Source organism: Podarcis raffonei, chromosome 7, assembly GCF_027172205.1.
Source record: "Podarcis raffonei isolate rPodRaf1 chromosome 7, rPodRaf1.pri, whole genome shotgun sequence".
NCBI lineage: Eukaryota > Metazoa > Chordata > Lepidosauria > Squamata > Lacertidae > Podarcis > Podarcis raffonei.
In genome coordinates, this window is record NC_070608.1 from 40,942,907 (window position 1) to 40,968,873 (window position 25,967).

Consider the following 25,967-nt stretch of genomic DNA (forward strand, 5'->3'; position numbering starts at 1 on the left):
CCATTGAAATTAAAGAACACATGTCAGTCATTAATTTCAATATTCTGAGTAAACGTTAGTTGAATACAACCGTACTTCAGTTTGCTTGAATAGGTAACAAAATAATAATAATAATAATAATAATAATAATAATAATAATAATAATAATAATAATTTTTATTTATATCCCGCCCTCCCCAGCCGAAGCCGGGCTCAGAGCGGCTAACATCAAATGTATAACACATTAACATAAAATCAGACAATCAATTAAAATACATCCTCAAATCAGATCAGGATCAGAATAAAATCCAATCAGATGGCAACCCACAGATTAGGGTTGGGGACCTTAAATGCTCACCAGGCCCAACTGTTTGTGCTGAATTTATATGGGCCTGTGAGAAAAATTGGGAGGCCACTTTCATGCAAATTCTTATGAAAGGGGAGAGGGAGTCAGACTGAACAATATATATACATATAATATATAATATTGTCCCCTTGAAACTGATTCTAAGACGTGATAATAACAAATGAAACACTGTTGCACGTGTCTCTTTCAAATTATACAGATCAGCTACTGTTAATTGTTACAACTACAAGAATGAGCCTGGAAGAGTTCCTGTTACTATTTTTTAATGCATATCCATTCATGGAGTGGGAGGAGGAAAAGAGAAGATTTCCATACTTCTTTTCCCTGTCGTTTGGCTTCCAGTTAGCCTTGGCCTGCGTTATTATTTTGCTGGCTTGATGGGTATTGATTTGGCTGGGTTGACAACAAATTTGTTGGCCACTGCCTTACACCCAGGAGGGGCTAATTTGTGGCCCTCATGATGTTGTTGACTCTCAGTTTCCAATGCAGAATGGTTTCATGCTTGTGAGGGTTTAAAAACACAAACATTTCCCATATTATTTAAATATTATTTAAAGATGCTAGCGAAGCACTGGAAAGAAAGTTAAAACTGGAGAGAAACTTAAGACTCTAAATAGGGAACAGAGTTGAAAGCTAACGCTTGTTTCTGTTGTAAGTTGACAATCTATTTCAGCAGGAGCAGAATATATCCATTTAGCTATCAAAACAATTGTTTTTTATTTGAAGCTCAGAGGAGCTGAAGTTGTGTACATCTTTTGCATATTTTCGATGCAGAATAAACACTAGGCAGACCTATGCATGTTTTACCAACAAGATTAATGTCCCTGCATTGTCTCCATTATATGCTGTTTTCCTTAACATTTCTTTTAAAAAACAATTATTATACATAATTGACTAATACTGCTATACAGTGGTACCTCGCAAGACGAAATTAATTCGTTCTGCGAGTTTTTTGTCTTGCGAGTTTTTTGTCTTACGAGGCATTCGTCTTGCGAGGTACCACTGTATTACCAACAGCTGGTAGTCCAGAATAGGCTCCAGTCTTTGCCTTCGTCCCCTCCTTGTGGTTATACTTATTACAACGTACAAAAGCTTACTTCCCCAGCTGGTGGCAAAATGCGGTTCGTTTGCTGCAGGAAAAGATAGCTGGGCTAGCTGCTGTGCACCTGGAATTGTAATTTGAAAGTGTCCAGGCTATAATATGTAATTCAGGGGCGGCTAATGTTTTTTGGGCTGGGAATATTGACCCTTGACCCATTCTCTGGGAGCTGCATACCAGTTATGTGTGTGGCTACTTGCACACAGCATCCGCTTCAGATGACCCATGCACATCAGCTGAGGGGGGTGTTGTCTTTGTGCTCATCAAATGATCTAATTCTGAGGACCAGGGAAGAAGTGATTTGCAGGACACTTGCCCACTTCCCACAATGGGGATGGTGGTGGTGATCTTTTGGGACCAGGTCAGGTTCCAAACTGGGGGTTAACCACCTGCTAGTATTGTACTGAACCTCTACATTTTGTCAATTCCAACTGTATTCCTTTTTTCATATAATTAACGGTTGCCATTTAAGCACATTGCTATTATTATGCTTGCTCACTGTCAGGAACCCGACAGGATGTGTCGTGTTTTTAAAGATACCATGCACCCAGGTTGTTGCCCATCTATATATGACCTCCTTCCACACTCATCATGGCTCTCAATATATATTTCGGCTTCTTTTTCTATAGAATGAACATATAGGCTGGGACAGGTTCTACAACTGCATGAAGAAATGCATGCCTGTAGAATATGGCCAGCATGTGAATGAATAGGGCCTCCTAAATTAATAGGGTTCCTGTTTGTGTCAAGCCTTATTTAGATGCATGTTGCTGGAGTACTTTAAAGCTCCTATGGCAGCAGGCAGAGCATGGACCAGCTTAATGCTTTCAAAGCTTTTCTTACTTAGGTACTATGGAAACTTCTTCCAGTGTTTCTCTTGCAGCCATGGCACTCCAACTAAAGGGAGATTTCATAACTGGAATGATGTTTAAGTTTGTAGCCTATTTGTGCCTCTAAAATATGGTTTTGGTTAGTTATCTTTTGTTTTCTCTGAAAAATTATTAATATTAAATCATGTGCTGTACATGAGCTTTCTATTTTTAAAAAGCTATAAACAGTATTTTTTAAAAAGGGTGTGCAACTAGTAATGTGCAACACATGCAAATCAGTCACACTAAACTTCTTTTGTTGATATAATGCTAATTCATAAGTAAGAAAACATGTCAAGGGATAGATTTAGGGTAACATAAATAATTAGTCAGACTTCTGAAGCCCCAGATCACCAGCTGATACTCCTGTACATTATTGCAAGTTAAATTCAAGTAAGCATAAACAGGATTACAGCTTTATTGTCAAGAACAAAACTTTAGAAAGCTCAGGTTTTGTCCAATTTCATTTATTGCTATATTGGAAGGTTCTGATTCAGTGAAATCTTCTGCTAGTACAACAAAAAGAAGGCATTTTTCTGACAATAGAGTGGTACCGCGGTTTCAACAGTCCTGTTTACGAATGATTTGGTTTATGAACTATGCAAAACCGGAAGTAGTGTCCCAGTTTGCGAACTTTATCTTGGTCTAAGAATGGAATCCGAACGGTGGAAGGGCACCAGCAGCAGGAAGCCTCATTAGGGAAAGTGTGCCTTGGTTTAAAAACCATTGCGGTTTAAGAATGGATTAAGTTCGTAAACCGAGGTACCACTGTACTCCCCTTACCATGCTGTTCCAAATGGTCCTCCATCCCTCTGAAACAGATTTTGATAGGCTTCAAATGGGAGAGGGAATTGGCAAAATTTGCCTTTCTTGTTGAAGAAAGCCTCCACAGAATCAAAGAGCTTTCCATCAGCATTTGAGTCCCCAATGCCTTCATCCCCTCATTAAGAAATGTCAATGTTGTGAGGTGCTGAGAAACCAAGCTTTCAGATTACGGTTAGGGCTGTTGCTTCATCGAAAGAGCTGCTGCTATATGCAAAACAGAATAAACTTATGAAGCTTAGGTGTTGACAAGATGAAAAATGGAAGCAGAGAAGGAGCTCTGATCCATGGTTACCTTCTGTATATGTCTGGAAACGGAAACCATGTGTGAGTTTTGAAGTACTGATTAGCAAAAATCATGGCTTAGTATGATTTAATCTGAATTAAGCCTTACTGTTTTCTATACCAGAGACAGAGAATTATACACAAAGTATCAACTGACCAGGTTCAGCATAACAAACTTTTCAAATTTTCGAAATGCACAATGAAGTAGAATAAAGCACCTGCATTTTATTACAAACAAAATCTTCACAAGCATTATCTAATATGCAGAAATAGTGCTATAGGAGACATTCATATGAACCTGAATTCAAAAATTGTAACAATAAGTTTTTATAATTTGAAATTTTATGTATAGAGCTTACTCTTTAAAAGATGCTGAGAAAAAATGTGCTAAAATTAACTGTGCTGAAAGAATTAACATTCCTTAATAAGCAAAATCTTAACAGTAATTTTCCATTGTGATAGCGATGACCTCCTGGTCCAATTCCAGTCTAACAAGTATGATGTAAGCATATTGTATTAAAGCAAAGTTACACCAAGAAGTTAGTTTTACAGTTCCATTCCTGTAAAGTTAGGGTTTATTTAGAGAAGTCTAACAGTCTTCCCAGTCACAGTCAAGAAGTCGTCATCAGCCAATGCATGCAGTGCTTCTTCAAACATTTCTTTAGTGACAGCCTTAAAAGAAAAAAGTAAATACTGACATTAACATACAATACTATGTACAACAACCCAGACTGTAGGGATTGTATTATTTTTGCACACCTTGAAGCCATTATACTTCAACAGTGAAATAAGAAATAAAATATTAAGTTCCAGTGTGAAGCTAAAATCTATTAGTGGTTTTCAAACTATGCTTGGGGCATCCAGGAGTTTCTTGGGAGCTTATTAAGGGGCTTTCAGGGAGATGATGAGTAAAAGATTTTCTGTCATTACTGAGCCCCATCTGCAACATGCAGCTGAAGGGGAAACACTGAAGATGCTTTTGCCACATCCTCAGTTCATCATGCATGGCAACTGTGAGGCCTAATTGCTCATCATTGTCATGCATGAACCGAGCATGCACCCTCGAATAGGCCACTACATTCTGCAATGTACTAGGGTTCTGTGGCAGATGAGCGAGATGATATTCCATGTTTTGGAACGATAGAGATTTTTCACTATTTTTAACAGTCAGTAACAACAAATCTAAATAAATTATTATGACAACAAAACATTTAGAAAAGATCACCCCTTTGGGTGGTAGACAACCCTGAGGAAGAAAAGTAGGCCAATGACCGTGGCTTAGTTTCAAGTACCTTTTGGATTATTGCAAATCCAGTCCAGTTTTGAGTTAATCAGTAGAAAGATAATAGGGAAAATAAGAGGTGGGAAGGAAGACTGTGCATGTACAAAGTGCCATGTAACTAACTCTTTTAGAGGCTCAGGCTTGAGTGCAATAAGGCAGTACTGCAACGACTAAAGAGCCTTCATGTTGTTCAATCCTGAAACTTCATCAATACACTTCCCTGCCTAATCACAACAAACAAAATTATACCTAATGAACAACTCATGGTACAGCATTGGAAAACCCAGAGGAGGAATTCAGGGTGGGGAAGGAGACATTCCTTAGATATTTTGTACTTGTGAAAGTGAATAGAACAAACACAGCATGCAAGCCTTACAACAAACTTACTGTTTCAGATTGCGCGCGAAGATCCTCAAAGAGCTGTTGATATCTTAGAGCTGGTGTTTTACCCTTAGACTGAATAACCTTCTTCAAAGCTTGAGCCAGTTCTTCTTTGCGTTTACGGGCAGTGGCACTCATCCCTTAAAAAAGAAACAAACAGAAAGAGTCACAATGTTTTCCCCACAATATAATAAATCATTTGAGTGACCTCTTTAAAAGAAGTCTTCCAAGGCTACAACTCAGACCTCCCCCCCATAGACTGTATCAGCAAGTTTCAGGCTGATCTCACCTGTGGTGAGAATAGATATGTCCACAATTCCAGTCCTTGGATCCGTAGCGGACTGTTTCAGAGCTTCACGGTGAAGACGCTTTGCTTCTTCAACATCCACTGTCTCTACTTTCTTAGAAAACCGTACTTTAGCATGCGCTTCCGCCAGACGAATCAAAGATTCCAGCTGCCGAGGATATGCAGAAACCATTCCTCTGCCACTTCCAATCTTCCTCATATCCACATATGCCTAGTGTGAAGAGAAAATGAAAAGTACACTGTAAATATGTTTTCAAGGATTGTTAAATCTAAGAATGTTACTTAGGTAGGCAGATATTTGCAGCCATCACTGAGGGCATTTTGAGAAGTGAACGTTTTTTAAAAAATCCAAGCACTATTTGGGTTAAATGCTGGAACTGTTTTTTTAAGTCATATTTTTAGTCTTAACCCGTACTTACTTCAATGAGAGCTTGACTTGCTTCTTCGCTTAGTCTTGGGTTAACATAACTACGAGCATAAGCAATATAATCCCTTAAAACTGCCATATCCATGTGCTCTTCTTCCACCTGCTCTTCAGTTTGGTAGTATAATGCAACCAAGTGATGAGCCAAACGTCTGTCATATGCTTCATCTCGAGGGTCCAGCATTAGGAAAATGAGATCAAACCTATGTATAATAACAATAACAACAACAATAACAACAACAACAACACTACTGCTGCAACATGAACAACTGCTGCACCATTGGAACTGTTGCCTCATGGATATAATTAAGTTGTCAGAAACTGACACTGTTGTTAATATCAGTCATAGATGGTGGTATATTCAGGCTCTAACACAACTGCCATTTCTGGAAAGCAAACTATATGTATTCTATTAAGTCTCTGCCCCACAATCTGTAAATTAATCGCATGGAACCCTGCTCATTCTGTGGACCAAGGGAAAAACCTCAGGTTGCCAGCTAGCTCTGGCAGCCTACATAGGCTTCCATGAATACATACACAAAGAGGCATCAGTGGATTTCAATGCCAATTCAATTAAAAAAAAAAAGTCTTGCACTGCAGCACACAAAAAGCTTTAAATATTTATGAGGCAGTGAAAAAGGTTCTGATATTTGTGTTCCAAAACCCACACAATATGGAAGTTGGCAACTTCATAGTAAGTTTCCAAATAGGTCTATTTCAGGCACAGCTAACACACAGCAATAAAATGTCTCAAGGGATACCTAGATAGCAGTGTATGGGGAAGCTGGATGTTTTCGATGGTTGTTTTCTTTGGATTCCACTGGGATTCTATTGGATTAGCAGCAGCCAGAATAGAGGTACGAGCATTCAGTTGGCAAATAATTCCAGCCTGTCAGGAAGTAAAGATTTGAAATTCACTTACAACTCTAGTAGTGGGAAAGCTGAGCATCCATTTACATGCAGGCTGTAATCATGAGTGCAAATATTAAACTGTGTTGTGAGATTTGATCCCTTTATGAGTTTTTTTTTTAAAGTGAGATTTTCTGAACCTCAATAAGCCTGTTATAGCCCCGCCCCCTGCATGTATGGTGCCATTTTGGCTACATAAACATAAGTGTTCACATATAAACATGAAATACAATGACGCAAATGCCAGTATCAGAATCTCCCATAGATCAAAAGAAAATGATTTATTTGGGGGAAAGTATTTACCTTGGCAATTGACAATGTTTGTTGTTCCATGACTTCATGAAGCATCGACCTTGTACTTTCGTTCATTTTATCAAACTCATCAATACAGCAAATGCCATTGTCACTGAGGACCAAGGCTCCAGTCTGCAGAACCAGTTGTTTTGTTTCAGGATCCTTCATCACATAAGCCGTAAGACCAACTGCACTGGAGCCTTTCCCAGATGTATACTGGCCTCTTGGAACCAGGTTATAGACATACTGAAGCAACTGAGACTTGCTGGTACCAGGATCTCCACAAAGGAGAATGTTGATCTCAGCACGAAAATTGCCTCGGCCGGTGTGGCTGAAATCTTTCCTCGATCCTCCAAACAGCTGAAGAAGAATGCCCTGCAAAAGGAGGAGTTTGAATGATCACAGCTGCTTTTCTTAAATCCAATTTGTGAATATACTGTATGCACAGGCATGATTCAAGGACTCATGAGGACCTGGATACCCTTTAGGTAACTCCACTGCTATGTGGAAGCAGCATTTCTGTCCATGTTAGAAACTGAGATGTGAAAGCCAGGAGCTAAATGGCACCTTAAACTTTGGTTATGGGCGCAACAACAGAATGTCTAGGTGTGCCTTTTCTTTATAACAAGAATGCAAAGCTGAAAATGAGTGAACTGCAGCTAAAATATTATGTTCATTTTTCACATGGTCTTGTCCTTCCGCTACCCCCCCCCATATATTCTAAACAGGGTCTCTGCTCTAGTCTTCAGAGAGTAGCTGGAAGTGGGGAGGCAGAAAAGAGTCCCCCTTTCCTTCCACTCTGCAGTTTTAATCTGAAATCTCAGGCGCAGTACTGTGGCCAGAGGTCAGGAACTGCTTGCGCTAATTAAATTCCCTGTTGCAAAAATGCAACTAGAACAATGGGAGTTTTGAACACTGATTTCTGCGAGATGTTAGATACATGTCTATATGATGCAGCCACACAGGTGAACATGATGACATGGATCTCTTGCACAAAATTGATAAAGCTTCACAGAAGCTCCCACAAAGCTGCAGACATACACACATGTGCAGAAGAACCATTCCAGATTTTCAGACCTAGCAAACTAAAATCTTCTTTTTCCAATCAACACTGAAACAGACTACAAATTGTAATTAATCTTCACAATGCAATTAATCTTGTTCTTTTTAGTCAATTGCTCATTTCTGACCTGACAGCAAGATAGGCACAAGAGTTAAGGGATTATTCAAAGTCTTACCCTGTTCTGCTTTAAAATTACCGTGTTCTACATTAGTTGCTTTGATTCATTTTTATTTAGCTACCAATTAAATTTCAGTTATAGTGGGAAGTTTTTAATTGGCAGTATAAAAAATAAGGATGTGTGCTTTATGGCAGGTGGGACAACATTACTATCTTTCTTTAGAAATTATGGGTTCTATCCAACTAAGTTATATGCAGTGTAGAAATTAATGAACTGAAATTAATGGATGAAAGTCATATCCATTAGCTCAATCTTAGTAGAGAAAAAAGGTGATGTCTATATAATTAAAGTATTTGTTTGCATCTATTTCACATATACCCACTGTGTATTCTAAATGATGTGCTAAAATATACCAGCTTTAAGTACTTTATGAACTCAAAATAAGAGTAATATTTTCAGAATAAATTACCTTTATGCATTAGTACGTATACTATATACCAAGATAAGTATGCAAAGTTTGATGTATTTAGTCAGTGAGGCAAATGTGTAATTTTAAGTATTCCGTACCTTTTTAATATCTTCATGCTCATAAATACTTGGGGCAAGTGCAGAAGAAAGCCTGTCATAAATATCGGGTTTCCTCGAAAGCTCTTGAAGCATTGTCTCACGTTCCTCTGTAAACATTTTCTGTTCAGTTCCTTCTTCAATGCCATGCAAGCGTTTTGAATCAGTTTTGCAATAATGAATAACATCAATATGGGTCTTATAGACAGATCTCACACTGCTCATTCTTGGAATGACACGAACAGGGACTGCTCTGTAGATACCTGAACAAACATAAAGCCGTTATTAGATCTCCCAGATTAAAAGGCAACATTCATCTCTTCCCCCTCTTCCCCAAGACACTTACCAGACAAGTTTAGATTTTGGCAGGCTGTGCAGCCCTCGTTAAAAGTTACCCAGTGCTAGATCGTATCATTTAACCCTGAACACATGCAAGCCCAATGTAACTCATAACACCTGGTATGTAATTTACAGGACTTTAAAATTGAAAAGCTCAATACAATATTTATATGTACATTAATGCCACTCTAGACTCCTTAGGGAGGAACGCCAGAATATAAATGGAAATAACCATAACATTAATGTTGATAGCTTGACAAGCAGAGCCAATACTGCATTCTTCCAACTATGCCTGTATCAATAGCTGTCACAAAAAAGTGTAGAAGCTGCTACAGTAAAAGAAAACAGGAAATTCCTCCATACATCCACAATTTCACTGCTTTCTCTCATCTTACTATTTTATCTATAGGAGCCAGTATTCTATACTAGGCTCATTTTTACTTAAAGACAAGAAGTGATGCCGAAACATTTCTCTTACCTGTAACATTAACTCTGTCACCTGGCTGAACCTTATCCACTAGATCATTGTGAGCAAAGAGCACAATAGTATATGGTGTCTGACCAGCTGGCATGTCATCTGGAGACTCCTGCAGCTTGATCTGGTAAAAGAACAATCCTTAGTTAAAGTGCAACAATATTTTTAATCACACCGACTGTCTGTTGGAAATACTAGATATAAACTTTCCTAACTATGTATTTGTTCAGGCAATTGATGAGACAAAAACCAGTAAACTATATCGTTTGTCGAAACTACACGTCTCTTTAGAGAAGGGGTTGGCAACCTAAGGCCCATGGGCCGGTAGTGGCCCACAGGGCTTGTCTATCCGGCCCATGGAGACCCCTGCCGGCGCCCCGCTCTTACTGGCACGGCGCAGCGTGGTGACTGACTTCCGGGTTGACGGCGCCTGTGCGCATGCGCTCCTCCGACCTGGATGTGTGCCAGAAATAGCATGTGCGCACGTGTGCGGGACGGAGAAGCGCCTGTGCGCACGCTATTTCAGGTGCACATCTGAGTCAGAGGAGCACCGGAAATAGCATGTGCGCAAGCACACTCCTCCGACCCGGAAGAGCACACGTGCGCACAAGCTCCAGCCCATCCTCCGACGGACAGAGCGTGGACCGGGCCATCGTTTGGTAAGCTTGCTGACCCCTGCTTTAGAGGATGTACCAGAGCACTGTCTAGTTGAGGCATGCAACTGTGCTTCCTTGGTCTGCGAAAGTAGCAACTGCCAAAGGAACCTGTTGAATGGTAGACACAACTGTTTGCCCACCTGCCTTTCTGCTAGATTAAAAAGAACCAGAGCATCTCAGTCTTTCTCTCAGGACTCTTCTGGCAACACTGTATCTCCCCTCTATGTAGGATGATGTGGTCCAGTTTCCCAAAGATTAGGGTAGTTAGGTTACAGGTGTGCCCTCCTCCAACTTATTGAGACTAGCCTAATGGATTTTTGGGGTGCATTTGATGAGGTGTCCACAGGGGGTAAATTTAAAGCTATCATACTCTTTGAGTCATAGTAGTCTTTCCAACAAGTGACTTCTGTCTCACCCTCTGTACTATTTTGGTGGAGGCAACACTTGAATATACATTTGTTATTAAGTTGCCACAATATTCTTTGTGGTTTTTGCTGCTGCTCTTTTTTAACATTTAGGTTCATCTCTGTGAATCTGGAGAAACAAACAGGGCTAAGCCATTTCTCAAATGGAGAACCAACCTTTGTTCCAGGTGTGGATATAGCTACATGTGACTTAATTAACATGTATCAACTCCCACAAGGAGTTAAAGCAAGGTGGAAGCAATTAGCCTTGAGAAACGAATCCAGCAACTGATATCAGACAATTTTTAAAAAGCACAATCTGTATTAGCAAAAGCAACATAACATACTGTAATACACTAGATTTATTAGGAAAATCCATCCTGTAAAATTAACTTATTATGTAGCCATGCATTAATAGAAGGGGTTTAATATGCATGCAGCCTGAGGAAGTGTGCTAGGGAACTGCAAAATGTCTAGCTGGCTAGTAATGAAAACCATAGGAACTATTTTAATATTTTTGCAAAATATACATGTAACCATTTATTGAGGAAAATTTAACACATCAGAACATTTCAACCTAATAATTTAATAAAAGAACATACCATCTGTTTATCCGAGAACATTGAGCGGTTGTGAACCAATGCCATACTATGCGTGGTGTTACAGTTCTTGCATGCTGATGGTTCGGCAATCCTACCGCGATCGATTTCTACTCTTGCTGTGAAAGCACACACTTGGCACTTGAAGAAAGCTTCTTGCATTTCTGGAATTAACTGGGAGCTCCTGATTACCATGCCATTTATAGTGATAAGCTGGTCAATGTCTAATATTAAAAGAGAAGAAGAAAAACCAAATCATGTTTATCAATATACCATACTTTTCATGTCATAAGACACACCTGACCATAAGACGCACCTAGTTTTTAGAGGGGGAATGCAAGAGGGGGAAATTCTTTAAAGGGAGCGCTGAGCAGAGCTTCCCTCCTGCATTCATTCCATAAGACGCACACACATTTCGCCTTACTTTTTAGGAGGGAAAAAGTGTGTCTTATGGAGCGAAAAATACGGCAACTAAGAAAAGCATAAATCGTTAAAGAGCTATTAGCATAAAATGGCTACCTGGCATCACATAAGTCAACAATTCTAAAGAGAAAAAATGTGTGATATGCATTATGGAATTACATGTTTATGTGAGGAATGCAAGTTCTTCCATTTCAGTCATTTGCTACAAACTTAGAGCGGACTGAGATGCATTTACTAGTTCTTGATTTTTTTCTGAAGCAGACGGAGGTATTGACCAGTATAAGACCACATAATATTGGGACTCAGGTGCAGTGCGACTCAAAGACGACCATCCTTCCAGCATTTATTTGCCCAAGACCAAGCAGTTTATGTAACAGTTTGTCAGATAACTTATTAAAGATGCTGTAGCTAAAGCACCTTACCTTCTGGGTTCAGGCTCCTCATGCTTCTGGTTTTTACAGCATTATATGGTCTCACTTGAATCTGATGCTCCAATACTGAATCAGGGTAGCGGTCAAAGAAAATTTCATTAGCAGCCATATCAAATGTTGGAATAACTTCCTGTACAAAGGAGACAAATATGAACCGTAAGTATACATCAATACTTGCTTCCATACCTGCACAAAACATTATGAAAACAAAGGGTGGAATCTAACACAGCACTAAGGCAATTGTTCCAGGATTTCTGCTTGTGCAGAAATATTCTCCCCTTCTCATCCTCCTGCATGCCCCCTAAATCTGTCTTGGGGTTTCACTAACCCTCTGGGGCAGATTTGTGTAGGGCATGAGTAGGTGGAAGACAGTGAGTGAAGTCCTGTTGTGCAGGTGTAAGTCCTTACACTGACAGAACTCATTAGCAGAATACAGCCCAGACTTTCTAAGCCTATTGACTGCTAAATAACAACAGCACTGGCTTTACTAATGATTACAGTGTTTAATGTCTGTTAAGAATAGAAGCTTGTGTCCAAGGCCAGGGTCTTCTTTTTGTGTTGTGCCAAACTTTTGTCATTTCTTAAAAATGTAGATGCCTGAATCCAAAGAACAAAACAATTAGCTCTACCTATCCAAGAAAGCTTTGAATTTGTTTTTCAGACAGTAACACTTCATGTTGCATAGCTAATTTCTTTCAAAATAAGGGGAGGGGAGTTACTTATTAGAATTGTGAACTGAGCAATTTTATACGGCAGCAATATTCAAATTTCCTTAGATCATAATACCATTCTGCAGATCTGAAATAACTAAATTAACTAATACAAAATTAGGCACATTGAACTTTAACTTTTGGCTCTCACAGTTCTTGCACTGAAGAGCCTATTGAAAACATTTGCCTTACCTGAGGATAGCACATCAGTTGTCTGTAAAGATTTTCATCGAATGTTTTCAGATGGTCACAGTTTACATTCAGAAATGGCTCCCCAATCAAGCTTATCTGGAAGATATTTAGCCACACGTTAATAAATAAGCCTTTACATCTAAAAATGCAAGCCAGGTTTAAACAATACTGCCGTAACATACCTCTTCCAGTCGCTGCAGATACAGAGGCTCATTAAGGTCCAAGCCAATATTTTCTTCTTCTTTGGCTGTTGGATCAATAAAACGCTGAAGAAATCTCTGAATGTTAAAAGAACAAGACAATAATACAATTTCAGTCTCCATTAGAACTGTGGCAGGCATAAATAAAATGCTATTAATTTTCACGCACAAGTTATTCCTCCATGAATGATATTGATTTTATGTTATCTCAATAGAGTATTACAATTTAACATCACTAGGTGGAAAAATTAGACAAATTGTCTCTTGAGAAAAAAAGATTTCCCCAAGAACTGCCAGATATTATTATTCTTGCTCCAGACCTCATCATCTCACACCAAAGTAGAAACATTTAAAAACAAACAAATATATACAAGTGTGTAAACCACTGTCCACTCACCTGAAATTTTTCTTTGCATGAGGCCACATTGACATCTGTTCCCCATATCACTAGCTTTTGTCCAAGAGACTGTTCACTAGCCACTGCGTCTTCTGCTGTAGGCTAAGTACAAGAGTAACGTATCAATATTATATTTAAGGCCACAATCTATGCTTGGTTATCAGATAAAAAGTTCTACTGAATTCAATGAGTGAAACTTCCTTTGAGTAAATATACAGATGACTGAAATGTCACTTACAAAATCTGAAATACCTACCACATCAGAATGCAGATCTACTTGCCTAGCCTTCCGGACAGAGCCAAGATCAGGCCTCTGTCGCACTGGAGTTCCTCGCACACCACTCCTTGGGGTTCCTTCTATTCTAGAACTGGGTGTGCCATAGGTAAGTGGTGAACTAATATCAAAGTCCATTGGAACTGTATCAAATAAAATGTGATTTTAGAAATATAAATGTTAATGCATTTGTGACACAAGCTTGCCCTTTTGTTTTCCCCAGCAGAAGACAGGTGTTTACAGAATTATACGAAGCAGCTTTAAAACTAGTATACTGCAATACCTGGCACATTTGCTCCCAAAGTGGATGAATCTCATCCAACTCAACAAGACTATTTGTTAAGTGTTAATAAAATTACTTGGGTAGCTTGAACATTGCTAGAAGTGGGAAGAAACATCTCAAGTGATCTCTTGGAATTAAATGTAAAAATACTACAGGATAATTTTTGGGGAGATACTGAACAGCAATATTATTTCAAGTCTGTGAGGCATCAGAGATACCAAATGACAAATTATCACAATCTGTCCACAGAGGCTTAATAATACTGTCATCTGAATCTACTCCAAGTCTGGTAACACATGGGCCAATGTTGTGACCTCCAAATACTTTGGACTCTACCTCCCATCAATGCTAGCCAGCATAGGCAATCACAGATGGGAGTTGTAGTCCACAACATCTGGAGGGCACCACATTGGGAACTTCTGCACTGGCTGATTAGCAGCATTGTAGACACTGTGTCTACAATTTGCATACAATATTGATAAGATAAAAATGAGCAGTTTGATACTATTGCCAACTGCCCAATCCAAAGTCAAAGATACCTGAATTTTGGAATTGTGGTGGACTGGAAAACAGAGCATCTTGAACATTTGGGCTTTGTGAGTCAATTGGTGGAGAAGTGGGCATTGGTTGTAAGTCTCCTGTAGAGTCTTCTGTGTGACGTCGTTGCGAAGGCGGAGACTGTACATCTTCAGAAAGAGCTGTAACAAAGTGAAAGTTTGAACTTTTGCCTAAGCTGTTATACGTATCTCACTTTTCAAACTAATAAGCAACAGATTCCCTTTCCCCACCCTCAAAACAAAAACAATGCACATGTTCAGATTCAATCTTGATTAACTTCACTATCACAACAAGGTCTTGGATTAAGTCCTTGTTCAGACAGTCATTTGGCACCAGCTGGTGTCACACAGCTGCTCAAAACTGCACAGGAAAATTAAGAAAAGATGGGGCACTGAACAACAGGCAGTTCCAGGCATTACAACATTTCAAGCAGCAAACACAGAACATGAAGATGTCACACAAGTGCATAGCAGTAGTGTGGAACCACTACACTTTTAAATGTTTTGGACTATAATTCCCATCTTCCCCAACAACTGGCCAGGCCAGAGTCCAATTGGGAGGTGGAGTACAACAGTGCAGGAAGGGCCACAAAACTCCCAATCCCTATGTGCAGGTCTCTTAGAAACAAAAATAAAAAAAAAAGCGTACAGGGACCTGAGAGACCCGGATCAGTGCCTTAATCTTCTCTATGCAGAAGCTGGTTGCACTGGCTTTAACAAGGCTTATTCCTAGGCAAGCGTATAATGTGCTGTCACCGGAATCTGCCTTCCCCAGACGAGCGTGCACCAGGCGTCTTACACAATCGTTGCGAGAAGCACCGGTGTAACACGGGCTCCCCGCCCCCCCCCCCCGGTGCAGATCCTAACCAAGAGCATGTGAAGCTGTCCTGCGGAGCCCTTTGTAAGATCTAGGAAGAGGAGAGGCGCGCACATGCAACCTCGAATAAATTACAACGCCGGGCAAACATTATTGGTTATTGTACTTTAGTGTTTTGTTGGAAGCCGCCCAGAGTGGCTGGGGAAACCCAGCCAGATGGGCGGGGTATAAATAATAAATTATTGCTGCTATTATCATCATCATCATCATCACCAAAGGGAACCTGAAAAGTGCAGAAGCCCAGGGGCAGGCGCGGCGTCAAGTGACTTACGCGTAGCGGGATTGGCGCCGCCATCGGTTGGGGCAGTTCCGCCTCTGCGGCGCTTACTGCCGCGGCGGCTCGGGGTGGACGCCGGTGAGGACATAGCTCAGCGCAATCCTCCTAAGGGCAGGAAGGGCGGCGGGACAAGGAAGCAGCAAAGCCCTGCGAGCGCGCGCAAGACGAAGGCGACCGCGGCAGCTTCTCTGAGCGCGAGACACAACAGAGGAGGGCAGAGGAGGGAAGGAAATTCCGCGCCAAAAGGATCACGTGACCTCGAGTCTTCGCGGGCTTTCGCCGCCAATGGGAAGTGGGAAACTCCAACCCTGCACGGGGGGGAAAGGGTGAACAAGTGCCGCTCCTTATGCTTTTTCTGCCGAGGGCTTGAACTGAGAGGTGCGGGTGATGATGGAGGAGGAGGAGGAGATGCTTGTCAAACTGACCTAGCTGACGAAAACTACACGAGGCTTTCCAAACGCTTTTTTCTTCAACGTCGAGGCCCCGTTCTAGAATGGTATCGCTCACGCTTGACAGGCTGCCTCGGCCATTCGGACGGGGATCTATGCTGAGAGGGGCGGGGGTTAACTCTGCGTTCCCTGGATTGGTGCTTGCGGGGCAAGCGGCACAACGCTGTTTAAAGGCCGGGAACGCCCTCTCCCCCCCCCGCTCGGTATCCTGGAGGCAATGATGGTTTCGCCCAACATTTGGCGGCCTCGTTCCTCCCCCTCCCCGCACCTCCTGCAGCCAATCGCGTCGCCTTTTCTGCCCTACGAAAGAACTGGTTCCTGCCACGGAAGTTTCCTCTCTCCCCCCCCCTTCCCGTCGGAGGCGTTGGTTCTGCCCGCTCTCCTCTCTAGTCCCGGGTGAGGGAGAGGGAGACCCGGCGGCGTCCTAGCGGCGCCTCTTTCCTGCTGACCCAGGCGGGCGCGCGGGTACCATGGCCGCCCTGTTCCCAGCCTCTGGCGGGGGGCTGCACGACTGCTTGCTCCAGCTGCACAGCGCCCTGCGGAGCCCGGACCCTGGGAACGCTGCGCTTCACGGCCACATCTTCATCCGCTCCTTGGCGGAGACCTGCGTGACCAGCAGCGGCGATAGCGTCCTGGGTGCGTAGCAGCCTGAGGGCTCGGGCGGGGCTGCCCCTTGCTGTGCTTTAAGGCGCCTTGTGAGACTTTAACGGGTTTCATGTGAAATAAACTTACTTTCCCCTCGCGAGTTGCATTTCCTGACCGGCGGAACTCCCTGCCACCTGAAGTACAAAGGGCCAACAGTATCAGTAACGGGACCCAACTAGCTGTTTGTTCAGTGAGGCTTTTTTGTTAGTGCATAAGTTGACAGCTGTGTTGCCTGGTAGTGAATGCATAAATAAGTTCCATTCGGTTTTATGGATATTATTCCCATATAAGGCATGCATGAGGTTGCATGCTTGCAGAGTCTTGCTTCTCCTATGCACGTTTAGTGTGTTCAGTGAGGTTTGTGTCTATTCTATTAAGTATGTTCAAGGCAGTGGCGTAGCGTGGGGGGTGCAGGGGGGCCGGCCACACCGGGCGCAACATCTGGGGGTTAGGGTTAGGGGGCGCAAATCCACGGGTTAGGGGGCGCAAATTACTTGCCTTGCCCCGGGTGCTGACAACCCACGCTATGCCACTGGTTCAAGGTAGCTATTCAGTCCTAAGCATCCTTACTGAGGAGCAACAGTACAAGTTTGTATGTGTCTATTCAGAACAGAAGAACAGCCCTATTGGATTAGACTAAACACCTCTTTGGTCCAGCATTTTTTTTCACAGCAGCCAACCAGGTGCCTGTGAGAAGCCCACAATAGGACAGGAGTACAGTAAGGCCACAACTTACACTGGGGTTGATGTTCCAGCGATCCTGTTTAAAGCCAAAGTGATACATAGTCAAAACACATCGGGCTTCAAAGGTGGGTGGGATTGCCAGTCATTTTTCCCGGAACCCCGCTTCCCACCCACTTTTACTTATTTATTCATGCACACAAATGTGCGTACGTTGCGGGCTAACTGTACAGTAGTCCTCACTTGCTGTTAGTACCCCTCCTCCAACACTGAACACAGTAGGCCTTACTTGTAGGTAGGTATGCTAACAATTGTTGCAGAACTGAGATACAGACTCAATACTTTTCCAGCTCACACCCTTAGCCTCTACACTCCTGAGTCAAGTGAACTTCACTAATTTGTTATTTTACTACATTCACATTAAATTGTGAAGCCACTAAAAATTATACACACTGCAAAACAGATGTTTTGGAAGATGTACACTCTCTTTTCCCCTACAGTAGAGTATAGCCATGTAAGAAAAAACATCACAAATTACTCTTTAATTTGAAATAATATTCACAAGTTTAATATTCTGCAAGTTTAAAAATCAGGTTTACTGAAATAAAAGGTCAGTGCTATATTTTATTGAGTCTGTCAGTTGTGTCTTGCTGTGTGAAATGCCTTACTTTATATCAAGGAAATAGCACTGTCCTTTCTTCAGAAACAAAATAATGCTTTCAGATATTTCTGATGTTGTCATTTCTTTGCAATGCTTACATTATCAAGGATAGTGTGTGAATAAGGCTTGGGGGAAATGCATTTCCTTTAAATCTGTTTGACACCTCAAGCATTCCTTCTCTACAGGCAAGAATTAATTACTGCCTAATGTTCTTAGTGAGAAACATCATGAGTTGTGACCTACTGTGACTACAGTAGACACTTTGCAGATAAATTTCATATCCCTGTAGGTGGTCTACTTAGATGGGATTCTGTTGTCTCTTTCAATTCAGTCACATGTTGATGTGTGCAGAGATTCTACAACTAAGCCCTTGAGCTAATTTGTATTTGGAGTAATTGGTATTTTGGTTGTCATTCCATGTTGACAGCTTGAGTACTACTTTTATTTGTATGATAACCCAGTTTGCACCACATGTTGCATACAGGATGCGGGGGGCTGCAAGATTGTGCTTGCCAGTCCTGATCTTCACATGTTTAAACAGCATTTCATGTCAAGGGGTTAATCGTATGTATTCTAAGACCATATGTTTGGAAAGATATTATTTGCTTTGATACATACTATTTTCACCCATGTTCTCACAGCTTTGCAGATTTCACTGGTGTTTTCCAAAGAAGATGGACTACTTGCATTTATCCATAAATCACTGAATAGTGAAGAAGTAAGTTGATAATCGTAGGCTGAAGCATCCTTTGATGTCTTAGTAATTATACTTTTATATATTTGTTTTTATTTGCTTTATATATTGCCTTATCCAACAAGGTCTCTTACTGTGTCTTTTGCTGAAAATGCTTTCAATGTCTTGTTTTCAGTTTCGAGAATGCAGAGAAGAAGCATTAAAATTTCTTGTTGCCTTTTTGGAAAAGATTGGCCAAAAAGTTCACCCTTATGCACAAGATGTAAAGGTGAGTCAATTAATTAAAATTGCAAACAAAACTAGGTAGTTTAAACAGATAAAATAATGCAGCTAGTATAATAATACATGTAGTATTATGATCCATTATCAGCAATGAGAAACTAGCAATCCTTTGTATATTAAATGCTTGCATTAGACTGCTTCCTTTTCCTCTGCAGCACCATCATGTTCAAAATGCATCTTTTTGTGTATTTTCGTTTCTTATAAGATGCAACTGTTCTGAATTAGGAGTTTCACATCACCAAGGCAGGAGAAAGTGAAAATTATATTTTGGACAATGTTATAAAGGAAGAGAAGGCACGAGGCACTTGTTTTTCGTGTTCCCTGTAACTTTCACATTCTAGCTACTCTTCTTTGGTGGGTGTAAGAACCTGGGACAGACACACTGGTCCATCTAGCTGTGTACAGTCTCTCGGATCTGAAGTCTTTCTCAGCCCTGAGCCCATTTGTAGTGCATCCAGATTCTGTTGGGGAAGTTGTTCACTGGTGTGGCCTTTGACAAGAGTAAATAGAGGAAGACAGAATATTCTAATGTGGAAAATCCTTATTCAGAAAAATAGACTGAGTTTGCTTTACCTGGGCAGTTTGTTTACGCTTTTATGCTGTAAAATAGGGAACAAATGTTAAAACAGTGCAAGATACTGCACTACAAATGCAGTACATCAACATTATTATATTTTGTCTTTTAAAAATACAGCGAATGTGTCTTAGCGTTTATACAAAAGACAAACTGGCAAAGTGCAGAATCCCAGCACTAGATCTACTGATTAAGGTAAAACTTATAGGTCTTTATGATTGTCAACTGTTTCCAGTAATTATGCATGTTTGTATGTCACAATATCAAAGTTCAGTGTAGTAGAAATAATTTAAATCTATGTGTTTTAAAAGTAAATAATATTCATAGTAAGATTCATATCTAATTTTACAGAAGAATACATAAGAACATATATAATAAAAATGATAATGTGTTTTCTATTAAGTAGCTAACATATGTTCTACCTAGTATATTTACCATAGAATCAGAATAAAAGAAAGAGTTATGGTTTTGCTTTTTTGTTTTACTTACTTACTTGTTTTTATCCTGCACTTTATTCTGTGAACTGCCCTAAGATTGTATGATGAAGGGCAGTATATAAATCTAAAAAATAAAAGATAAAATAGAATTGTAGAGTTGGAAGGGACCACAAGGGTCATCTAGTCCAACCCTCTGCAGTGCACGGATCTCAGCTAAAACATTCATGACAGATTGCCACCCAACGTCTGCTTAAACACCTCCAATGAAGTAGAATCCACCATCTTCTGAGGGAGCCTGTTGAACAGCTCTTACCGTCAGAAACTTCTTCCTGGGGTTTAGTAAAAATCTCCTTTCTTGTAACTTGAATTCATTGGTTTGGGTCCTACCCTCCAGAGTAGGAGAAAACAAGCTTGCTCTACCTTCCAAAACTCTGAAGGACTCTTATTTAGCTAGAAAAAAAAATGTATTTTACAATACTGTTTTGAGTGCTTTTAAAAGATTTTTTAAATAATTGTCCTTGGTTAACATCAATATCGTTTCAGCTGCTTCACAGCTTACGGTCATCTTATGTGATGGAAGACATGAAAGTCAGAGAAATCTTTACCAAATTCTATAGTGAACTTGCTATAAAAAGTAAAGTGTCTGATACAGGTAAGTATCTTAACTATATTACTACTTACGTTTACTATTAGTAATTTTTATTTATTTATACTTGTATTAGCAAACATACACAGCTAGGGGATGATGGGTCACTACTCTAAATTGCTAACGGATTTGAGAATAATCCAACGAAAGTTAATTGTGACTAGGGAGAAAGTCACATTGAATGCTTGCTTCTACCTTGGATTAGCCTGCAAATCCCTTTGAGAGCAAGAAAATGGAATCTAGTAACGAGTAGCTTGACTTCAGTAGAACCTAGTCCTTATTAACTGTTGCTGGAATAACCTCATTTCCAGTTCAACAGTAGGAATGTCATTAAGTCAAGCCTTTGCTGCCCTGAGACTGCAAAAGTGAGGGGAAGGGAACTCTGCAATATGCTACCAGAGGAACAAGTGCCACTGGGAGGTTATACTGCCTTTGTCCCAGAAAGAACATCAGGGAAAGGGAACATGGCCCCAGCCATTGGGCACTAAAGACGAAGCTGTGAGGAGTTCCCTACCAGAAAGAACTTGCCACCAATTGCCCTGGGACTGCAGAAGCAAGGGAAATGAAACTTTGGTTTCTGCCACTAGGTGCAGGAACTAATACTGGGTATTCTTTGTATAGTTATAGTGTGGTGTAAGTTGCCTTGGGGGTCATCTTATTGCATGATTCCTTTATCTAAGGAATGTGTATAAATCCTTAAAATAAAGACTTGCATCCCTTGAATCCAGACCTATGAACACTGCAGACCTTAGCTATGCATGAGCCGCCTCTGAGTTTCATACTTACTTTCACTTCCCCTCAAAATACTGCTCCCCATAGTCTCTGTGCCTTCACACATAAGAATTCTGTTCATCCACAGATAATTTTGGAACATTATGCTTTCCTTAATTCCCCCCCCCTGCTCATTCCCTCCCCACTGAGATGAAGCTTTTTATCCATTTGTACATAACTGGAGTGTGGTGTACTTTTAAACTTATTTCTCTTTCGACTGTTACATTAGTGTGAGCTCTTGGAACTAGATGTGAGGTAGCTTCTTTCAGAACTATTTCCACATGTGCTAATTTCTTCCTTTGGGGCCGAACTTATCTATGATTAGGATAGCAAGAAGTAATAACTATGCATATACGCTTTCCCTTCCCCCCCCAATAACAAAGGCCTGATTGTCTTGTGGCACATTAATCAGTAGCCACCTTGTGTCTGTCTGCGGAACATTGACAGCGCAGCTGGCAGTGACAATGACTAAATATTAGGATAATATGGGTGAGACTGAATAAGACGTTTCGGATCTATAATAACACTTGGGTGATTTATTAAATCCTTCATTGCTTAGGAGATATATTTTTGTGTGTAGCTGGATTAAAATAAAATGTGAACACATAATTAGGGTGCTAAATATTCTTTTTTTTAAGTGTTGGAAAGGATTTATGAACTCCTGGGAGTTTTGGGAGAAGTCCAACCTTGTGATATGCTTGACAACTCTGAGAAACTATATCGAGCTTATTTGGGAGAACTCAGAACACAGGTAAAGTAAGGACTGCTTGTGGGATATCAGCAAAAGCTTTTCCTTCATGTTCTGTCTTGGTGTGTGTCAGATTTTCCTCCTTTAGCTCTCTAGATCCTTAGAACCCCAGGTGGCCTCTTTGCCTCACAGACTGCCTGGTGGGACCTTTACCACTATGGCTTGGAAAGCCCTTTTCATCATAGGGCCCCTTTTTTGCTTTTATTTCCAAGATGGTGGGTTTTCCTGCCTTTACCCACATCTATAGCATAGTGTTTTCCTTCACCAGCTCATGCTGTTCTGCAATATTTCCTTGTTGGCTCACTGCTAGGAGTGACCTACCAGAATTAATTTCTGATAGTCAGCTATGCCTTGCTAATCCAGATTGTAGAAATCACCCTACTGATTTTCCTCTTACACCTAAGTGGCCCCTCTCCCAAATCAGGGAAGCTTTCAGGGGCAAGGGAAGCAAGTCACTGCCAACAGCTCATGATAGCAGGCAAAGGACGGTCAAGAAGGGGTGGTGGTGGAGCTGTTGTGCCTTCATCCCCTCGCTCAACAATCAGGAAAGCCTTTTTACTGGGTGAAGCATGCGACTGGCAGCAGGCAACAAACAAGGAAGACGGTTGCTTCTTGCTGCACCAACACTCAGGAAATCCTCTTTAAGGGGCAAGGCAAGCAAATCTTTTTTAGCTGCATGTGGCAGGCGGGCAATGAACAATCCAGTCCAAGGGCCTGCTACTGTTTTATTCTTTCAGCTTTTTTTCTTTTCTTTTTAAAGCCCCTACAAGGGGCAAAGGAAGCACCTGTAGTTGGTTCCACCTGGCTGAAGGTCAGCAAGAAGCTAAGCTGCTCCTTCCTCCCCATGCCCCAGACCAGACTTCTGTGCCATTGTTGTGAGTCTTCTTAACATAATGTTGCTCAAGAAGAAAAAAAGTGCTGGTACAGAGTTGCAGTGCATACAGAGTACCTACTCATTTTTTATTTTATTTTTTGCTGGATTGTGCCCAGTTTTTCTAAGAAACCTAGTGAGACTGTAGAATGATTAACTGCATTCTATATATTATATGCTATACTGGAAACAAATTACAGATTTGTTTTATAATCAGAGGATATAGCTATTATGTTTAAGTTCATTTGAGAAATCGTGTCTTGCATTGCATGTTGATATCTCGGGATACCTGGTCTCCTTCAGTATTAAATACATCACTTTCTTGTTTTCAGATGACTTCTGCAACAAGAGAGCCTAAGTTTCCAGTAGTAGCTGGGTGTCTGAAAGGACTGACGGCGCTCATGAATAACTTTACTAAGTCCATGGATGAAGGTGTAGTATTTCTTTTATTAAAATTTATAAGTAGCACAGTTCTGTCAAACTGCAGGAAATTGCCTCTCTTCCTGAAGTCGCTAGACTTTTGATTTCTACACCCAGAACCAGAAGCATTGTTGGATATGCTTGTGCAGATTTTACATCAGTGTAGACAATCAATTATGGCTGCAAGTCCTGTTACTTTAGCAAGTAATCCACGATCTCCATCTTCCCTTTTAGCCCACATTTTTGGGAACAATAAGTTTATAGGGCTAGTATAAACAGATATTTTTTTTGTACATTCCTTCTCTACTTTGCTCCATGTGGTCTTGTTGGAGCTGTTCTATAAATTTGAGGAATGCTGATACACCTAGCTGAATGTTCCCAGTGGATCAATTAGTCCAGCTCACTGTCCTGAGAACTGGTATCTGCTGTACATAAAATAATTCTCCAGACTTTTGGCCTGTCTTTCTTGGAAATCACTAAATAAGGAGATTTTATAGCCTCTGTGGTCTGGGTAGTTTTAATTGGAAATGCTACTCTTTCACCTTGAACAGCCTTTTGCCCTTTTTGTCTGTTTCTATTTGTGACATTTTCAACAATAGGGAATAGTTTCTTTCTAAATTTGGTCTTGCAGTTGTACTCTACTCAGTTCTGATAACTTTCAGGGTCCTGAGGTATGTCTATATGGCATACTTTCTTTGCTGCTCCCCTATGTTCATTTTGTGGTGAAGAATCAATGCATAGTTTGCTCAAAGTAGCATGTGGCATTGCTCCATCTTTCCATAGATCTAATGTCTGTATGATCTGCCATTTAGATACACAGAGGATCAGCTGAGTTTTATTTGATAGAAAGTCATTTTGGAGTGACACTGATACACTGTGGTTGAATCGGCTTTTGCGATGATCTGAACTTTTGTGTCATATGAGAGGTTTTGTGTCCTATGAGAAGTTTAAAAATGCTGCCACCTCATGACCTTATTTACATTTTATTTATTTATTGTATTTTCTCTACAGATCCTCAAACATCTAAAGAAATCTTTGATTTTGCAATGAAGGCAATAAGTCCACAGGTATAATGGATTTTTTTTTGCCTTCAAAACAATCATTCTTTAAATTTGTTAATTAGATCTGACAAACAAATCTTCTTATACAAAATATTTTGACATTGCAGATTGACTTAAAGCGATACGCAGTTCCTCTTGGTAAGACCTTTGTTTCATGTAAAATAGTTGGCTGCAACAGTATCTCTGATACCATATTTCTTCTCTATTGGATAAGATGTAATGCATGTAATCTATTTTTTGTCTACATGAAGTAAAATGTAACTTTAAGTAATCAACAAAAAAAGGCAAGATAATTACTAATTTAAATCCTACTTTCTTTGAGTGATTATATAAACAAATGGCTCTTGTAAAATTATTCAAGAAAGATAACACTTGCATCAGTTATCAGCTGGAACAAAAAGTCGAATTTAAATTCAAAATTTTACTTTTCAGCTGGACTGCGTTTGTTTAGTATCCATGCTGCTCAATTCAGCACATGCCTTCTTGACAACTATATCGCACTATATGAAGTAATGTCCAAATGGTGTGGCCATCTGAATATAGAACTGAAGAAAGCTGGCCATTCAGCTTTGGATGCATTTTTTAAACAGGTAAAATAACCACCTTGTCTCCTATGTCTGGTTTTCTCTCTCTTTGTTTTGCTTTCCCTTCCTTCTGCATGGGACTTTTCTCCCATGCCTGGCTGTTCCCACAGTCGTTCTTCTTGATGCAAGTGCTCTTGGCAGCAAGGTTTTACTGCCACGTGCATAATGTATTTTTTTATGTGGGAGTTAAAGGTTCTACGTACATATTGACATATAGATTGCTATTCTATATTAGTATAGTGTCTGAACCAATGGGACCACAGTCTTTTTTCCCCTTTCATCATGACTCTAAAAGTTTTCTTTAGTATTGTATGTTGATGATATTGTCTTTATATCAGCTTGGTTTGAAGAAGCTGCTGAGTAGCATAGATATGAAGTCATGATGAATGAGCTATGTAAATTATAAATATCCTATATTATACATAATATGCAGATCTCCGCAATGGTTGCGAAGGATGCAGAAATGCATAAAAGCAAGCTGCGCTACTTCATGGAACAGTTTTATGGTATCATCAGGAAGATGGATGCCAGCAACAAGGAATTGTCCATTGCTATTCGTGGATATGGGCTTTTTGCAGCGGTATGT

The 25,967-nt window shown here is 40.4% G+C and overlaps 2 protein-coding genes across 2 annotated transcripts in view; one reads left to right on the forward strand and one right to left on the reverse strand.

Annotated features, from left to right (window-relative positions):
* Nucleotides 1-3,626: 3,626 nt before the first annotated feature.
* MCM4 (minichromosome maintenance complex component 4) lies at nucleotides 3,627-16,012 on the reverse strand. The gene is made up of 16 exons (XM_053396209.1): nucleotides 15,852-16,012; nucleotides 14,686-14,844; nucleotides 13,846-14,006; nucleotides 13,590-13,691; nucleotides 13,175-13,270; nucleotides 12,993-13,088; nucleotides 12,082-12,220; nucleotides 11,240-11,460; nucleotides 9,581-9,701; nucleotides 8,767-9,026; nucleotides 7,028-7,393; nucleotides 6,577-6,704; nucleotides 5,811-6,018; nucleotides 5,374-5,602; nucleotides 5,091-5,224; nucleotides 3,627-4,093 (listed from the first exon to the last, which is right to left on the reverse strand). Exons 1-16 carry the CDS (start codon nucleotides 15,943-15,945, stop codon nucleotides 4,001-4,003), a joined length of 2,607 nt encoding a protein of 868 aa, XP_053252184.1. The 5' UTR covers nucleotides 15,946-16,012; the 3' UTR covers nucleotides 3,627-4,000.
* Nucleotides 16,013-16,584: 572 nt separating this feature from the next.
* The window catches only part of PRKDC (protein kinase, DNA-activated, catalytic subunit), an 86,641-nt gene continuing 77,258 nt past the window's right edge, over nucleotides 16,585-25,967 (forward strand). The window contains exons 1-11 of the mRNA XM_053396208.1: nucleotides 16,585-16,942; nucleotides 18,935-19,011; nucleotides 19,163-19,255; nucleotides 19,964-20,038; nucleotides 20,824-20,932; nucleotides 22,336-22,448; nucleotides 23,649-23,748; nucleotides 24,748-24,803; nucleotides 24,905-24,935; nucleotides 25,230-25,387; nucleotides 25,815-25,961. Of these exons, the coding sequence (XP_053252183.1) occupies nucleotides 16,777-16,942; nucleotides 18,935-19,011; nucleotides 19,163-19,255; nucleotides 19,964-20,038; nucleotides 20,824-20,932; nucleotides 22,336-22,448; nucleotides 23,649-23,748; nucleotides 24,748-24,803; nucleotides 24,905-24,935; nucleotides 25,230-25,387; nucleotides 25,815-25,961 (1,125 nt within the window). The 5' untranslated portion in view covers nucleotides 16,585-16,776. The remainder of the gene's footprint in view (nucleotides 16,943-18,934; nucleotides 19,012-19,162; nucleotides 19,256-19,963; nucleotides 20,039-20,823; nucleotides 20,933-22,335; nucleotides 22,449-23,648; nucleotides 23,749-24,747; nucleotides 24,804-24,904; nucleotides 24,936-25,229; nucleotides 25,388-25,814; nucleotides 25,962-25,967) is intronic.

What these genes read in the sequence shown, in the direction of transcription:
- MCM4 (XM_053396209.1), bottom strand. Translation starts at nt 15,945, where the DNA reads ATGTCCTCACCGGCGTCCACCCCGAGCCGCCGCGGCAGTAAGCGCCGC. An exon ending in CGGCGCCAATCCCGCTACGC is followed by an intron (nt 14,845 to 15,851) that starts GTAAGTCACTTG and finishes ACTTTGTTACAG; the next exon opens with CTCTTTCTGAAGATGTACAG. An exon ending in CATATCTATTCTCACCACAG is followed by an intron (nt 5,225 to 5,373) that starts GTGAGATCAGCC and finishes TTCTTTTTTAAG; the next exon opens with GGATGAGTGCCACTGCCCGT.